Consider the following 5,003-nt stretch of genomic DNA (forward strand, 5'->3'; position numbering starts at 1 on the left):
ATTTATATTTCTGTTTTTGTCACTAATCTGTTTCTTACCTATGGTGCCTAGGAGTTTGGCCAGACAAAGATGGCAGCCAGGGGAAATTGGACTGTTCCATCAGCTGCAGCTTAAAGGGGGGAATTGAATTTTCTAATTTGTTTTGCGGTTGGTGTTTTCGTTTTTCTAAGATATATATTTTTTTTTTGCCAAACCTATCTGTACTGCCAATGTTTGTAATTTGTGGTTGTTTACTTTGAATTACCCCTATTGCGTTAACGGTCTGATCAGCCAGTGAATATATACCCTTGTGTGTCATTTCTGTTAGGTCAGTTTGCTTAAGTTAAGTTTTCTCTTGTTTGGTTGGCCTCTTTTATGACTTGAACCCATGTATTTTTTGTAAGCTTCTTTTTTGGGTTAAAAATAAAAAACCCTATTTTTGAATAAATTCCTGTGACTCCTCTTGCTTTTCATCTCGGTCCCTTACAAAGTCGGATTAAATTTGCTCTTTAACAGGTTAATCTAACCTGGAGTCAAATGTTTGGAGGATTTCAAATTATCCTGTTTATGGATAACCAACCGTTTAGAATACATTTCTGTTTTTAACATGGCTACTAAAATGCTACGACAGACGCACATAATGGCAACACTTAATGGTTTGTAAATGGTTTTTATTAGCAAAATAAGGGAGATGAGTCTACAAAGATTCTCTTTACATGGAGAACAAACACATACACCGACAGTTGTGGCAGTTTCTTTCCAGGAAAACATCCAGGCCTGTTCGCGTGTGCGTCGTCGCTCCTCTGGATTCGCGTGCCGACCAGAAACGTGTCGACCGCCGCGCTTCTCGTCGCGGCACCACGAACCGAGACAGCTTACGTCGTTTTTTTACCCTCAACTTTACAGCGATCCGTCCTGCTTTCATATCCAACACAAAAAAATCTTACATCTCTTCCAAATATGTTAAAATATACAATAAAATGTGACAAATCTGGTCTCTGTACGTAAAATACTTGAGTATATTAGACGCTCAGTGCTTCGACTAACCGCTTTCTGAATGACTGGAAAAATTGGATGTTTTTTTTGTACAGTTTAAAAACCAGAGCCCCCAGATTCGTGGGCTAAATGTAACAATATACATATCAGGGTTGAACTCTGATTGGCCGACGGGCCTTTGAAGTCATGGCAGGTGGAATGCATGGGGGCGGGGCGGGGGATTGTGGAGGCTACATGTTGACCGCCATGGACCTATAGAGAGATTTCCACCTGACAGCTCAGTGTTGCGCACAAAGGAGATAGCGTAGACACTAATGTATGAAAACAGTTTACGTCTGTGTGTATAGAACGACTTCAGCAGGCAACAGAACAAGCGTCGAGACTACGGCTGCAGTAAAAGGCATGCGAAGGCACAGGTACCAACAGACTGGACTCGGAACTGTTCCCCTTCTCTCCATCCTGTTTTTTTTCTTTTTGTGTTTTAGGAAAAGAAGGAAAAATGAGCATTTCCAACCAACAGCAAGGCTTCCGTTTCCAGATATGGCGGCAAGAAAAAAAAAAAAGGTGATAAACAAAAAAATCTTAACCTCCTAGACCTCAAAAATTAAAAACAGATAAAAAAAAAAAAGAAAAGAAAAAGTACGGTGATGCTTTAACATTGATACAAACAGCCTACACAAATGGAATAACGCTAATTCAGAATGTTTGCAGACGGAAACATAAATAAAGCTGTTAAAAGTGGCGTATAGTACAGCACTGGTCCATCACTGATCCTCTTCTCATCCTCTCTACAAAAGATGCACAATGAGCTGGCTCCGCCGCCTGAGGAGAGAGCAGACATGAAAGAATGATGGATGGAGACGCAGACCGCCACTCCTCTCTGCACCGCATGGAGCAAAACAAAGGAGGACAAATTAGAGCCTTGAAATTTACAAAAAACAAATAAAGGGTTTCAATTCTTACCAAAAGCAGGTTATCTTCGCCGGCGTGGTGCTCAGAAAAGACCGCAGTCTTTCAGGTTGTTCTTTATGATGACGTCGGTGACGGCGTCGAAGACGAACTGCACGTTCTTGGTGTCTGTGGCGCAGGTGAAGTGGGTGTAAATCTCCTTGGTGTCCTTCCTCTTGTTCAGGTCCTCGAACTGACACTGGATGTAGGCAGCGGCTTCCTCGTACGTGTTGGAGCCTGACGAGTGATGAAATCATGTTAGGAATGTGGAAACCCGTGGCGTAAACACAGGGAAGGAAAATGCACACAGCGCAAAATATGGAAATATTTAGACAGCCTGAAATGTTCAACTTTTCATCATCAAGAGTTTTTATTATCTGATTATCTGCATATTGGACCCTTTAAAGGGACTTTCTTAATAGTGACAAAATAAAGAAAAAAAGCCACAGGAAATTAGGTTTACTCTCAGTAGAGATATTTGAAATGTTTTGTGGTAATTTGATGATTCCAAATATACTATAATAAAATAGTTTAGATAGTCGGTGGTCTAGTCAAAGTCCAGACCAGAATAGTTGAGAATCAGTGGCAACATTTATAAATTTGCTCTTCAGAATCTTTCCATTCAAACTAGGGGTGTAAATAATAATCGTTTTGTATCGATGCGTCGATCCAACAGCCGACGATCCGATGCATCGACACGTCCGAAAGAGAATCTATACATGTTTTTTTTTTTTCCTCCGGTCTATTTTTATCCATTTGCTCCTGGGCGTAATTCTCCCTCCCGTGCTGCGGTGGCGCTAAACCTATTTTGCCCTCCTACCTCGCTTCCTGGTTATACTCTTACAGCAGTGAGTTGCAGTGAGCTTGACACAGACATTTCTGATTTATGCTCAATATTAAAGCGTGGTCTGAGCTACACGCTGTGGGTCTAGATACGGCCGAGGCGGCGAGGAAGTGGGGGAGAATTTAGTCCGACGACGGAGGGACATGAGGGCCAAAAAGAGCGGAGATCCAGGTGGAAAAAGGGTCCCAGCGTTCTCGCGCAGCTCGCTCTTCTAGGGGGTCAAACTTCACAAGTTGTTTTCCGCAATTTCGGTCATAAAAACAAAACAAGCCGACCTCCTGTCTGCGGTCAGCTACAATTTAGGAGAGGAGCAGCGCAGCGTCTGTGGAGGGGGCGGGGCGTCTGGAGCCGAGGTATTGCATTGCACTGATTTTCTGCATTATTTTTTGATGCAACTTTTCTTCTTCTGTTATTTGCTGTTGATTTATTTCAAACTTGAAACTTTGTTTAGCCTGTAAGGTGTAAAAAAAATAAATTAAAAAAATTAAAAATTAACCGATTAATGGATTAATCGAATCGTGGTGTATTCTTGAGTATCGAAAATAATCGAATCGTTGGGTCAGGAAATCGATACTGAATCGAATCGCCATGATAAAACATGAAGTTTTAAAATAGAAACTATTTCAGTATCTAGATGTGCAAAAACATAACCTCCAAAAATGGATCTGCTGCTGCAGCAAAAGGCATTTCTAGAAAAATAGATTAATGAGGTAGAACACACATTTTTCACTCCACTCTATTATTCTTATCACTACTTTGTGTTGAGAAGGAGCTCCAACATATGATCCCCAAAAAGGTGATTTAAAATGTGGAAATGTTCTATAAGGTATCATGATGTCTTCCGCCTTACCTGCGTATTCAGGGTAGCAGATGGTAAGAGGGCTCTTCTTGATCTTCTCCTCAAACAGGTCCTTTTTGTTGAGGAACAGGATGATGGACGTGTCTGTGAACCACTTGTTGTTGCAGATGCTGTCAAACAGCTTCATGCTCTCATGCATTCGGTTCTAAAAGCCAAACACAGGAAGGAAGCCATTAGCTCGGCGATCCATAAACGCAGAGATCCTGATATGATCCATCTCCGTTTCTCCATCTATCACTATTTCTGTTTGCAAAGGAAAACCAAAGCAACCACTGACCATCTCCTCATCCTCGGCCAGCACCAGGTCGTAATCGCTCAGCGCCACGCAGAAGATTATGGCCGTCACGCCCTCAAAGCAGTGGATCCACTTCTTCCTCTCGGATCGCTGACCGCCAACGTCGAACATTCTGATGGGCAGACAGCAGCGTTAGCACAGTTCTCATCCTGAAATAATCACATCTGGAAACTCTTTCTGCTTAAATAAATTCACACTCAAACGTTAATGAAACGACTTAAGAAGTTAGAATAAAGGAAGGCAAATATCCCGTCTTTTACTGGTTACTGATTGCTCCGTATCTAGGCGCTAACACACCAAGCTAACAGTTTGGTTTTCTTTATTACTTAATATTCAGCGTCAGAAAACATTTTAAAAGGAAACAGTTTTCTATTCGGCTAAGCTGCAGCTTAAACAGTAAACAAATCTAACAAATCATGGGAAATCTGGATATGCTAATTGCTAACATAAGGTATCGATCACAGCTTAGAAAGCATTTGTTTAAAAATATCAGTTAACCCTGCATTTACTGCACATAAACATTTGATCAAATGTGCTAATAAATTAGCAATCTGACATGTTATAGTATACCCCCAAAAGGTAAGCAGGATATAAAGCTTTTGTACGTCATTTATTTAGGCTAAATCTTGCAGGAAAAAAATCCAAACATGGAGTGATGTGGTCCATGCTTAGCTTATTGGGGTAAACTGATAAAAGTGATCTTTAATTAGTCCTGTTCCCGTAAAAATGAGTAAATATTAGCAATGATACAGAGAGAGATTGGTTCAAATGTTTGTAAAGAAGATAAAACTCCTCAAGTTAATCAAGAGTTAGCATCTTTAAATACAAATCAAACAGTAACGAACCCGGAAGTTGATGGAACGTTTACTAAATGCTAAAAGTCTTGATCGTCACAAACACCACATGGTTTTATGCAAGTTTATAAAACAACTAAATAAGCCTAAACTGCAAAGATTAAAAAAGATCCTTTAATCTTATCTGAGAATCTAACGTGTTTGCAGCCTTGCTGCTGGATTTATTCTGCACTCAGCAGCATTTAGCAATTTTGTTCTTTTCTATTAAACCTTAAAGTTCTGTTTTTA

General features: G+C 40.5%; 1 protein-coding gene across 3 annotated transcripts in view; it reads right to left on the bottom strand.

The window, feature by feature from the left end:
* Positions 1 to 633: 633 nt before the first annotated feature.
* LOC107097425 (guanine nucleotide-binding protein G(i) subunit alpha-1) overlaps positions 634 to 5,003 on the bottom strand; it is a 24,914-nt gene continuing 20,544 nt past the window's right edge. Inside the window, exons 6-9 of one of the 3 annotated variants that reach the window (XM_015394564.1) lie at positions 3,904 to 4,033; positions 3,618 to 3,771; positions 1,939 to 2,160; positions 634 to 1,797 (exon numbers count right to left, since the gene is read on the bottom strand). In XM_015394564.1, coding sequence (XP_015250050.1) covers positions 1,970 to 2,160; positions 3,618 to 3,771; positions 3,904 to 4,033 — 475 coding nt within the window. In that variant the 3' untranslated portion in view covers positions 634 to 1,797; positions 1,939 to 1,969. Of the gene's footprint in view, positions 1,856 to 1,938; positions 2,161 to 3,617; positions 3,772 to 3,903; positions 4,034 to 5,003 lie in introns of those variants that run through there. The other 2 variants (XM_015394566.1, XM_015394563.1) reach the window with 2 other exon arrangements.

This window comes from Cyprinodon variegatus, unplaced genomic scaffold, assembly GCF_000732505.1.
Source record: "Cyprinodon variegatus isolate N-32 unplaced genomic scaffold, C_variegatus-1.0 Scaffold695, whole genome shotgun sequence".
NCBI classification, from domain to species: Eukaryota; Metazoa; Chordata; class Actinopteri; order Cyprinodontiformes; family Cyprinodontidae; genus Cyprinodon; species Cyprinodon variegatus.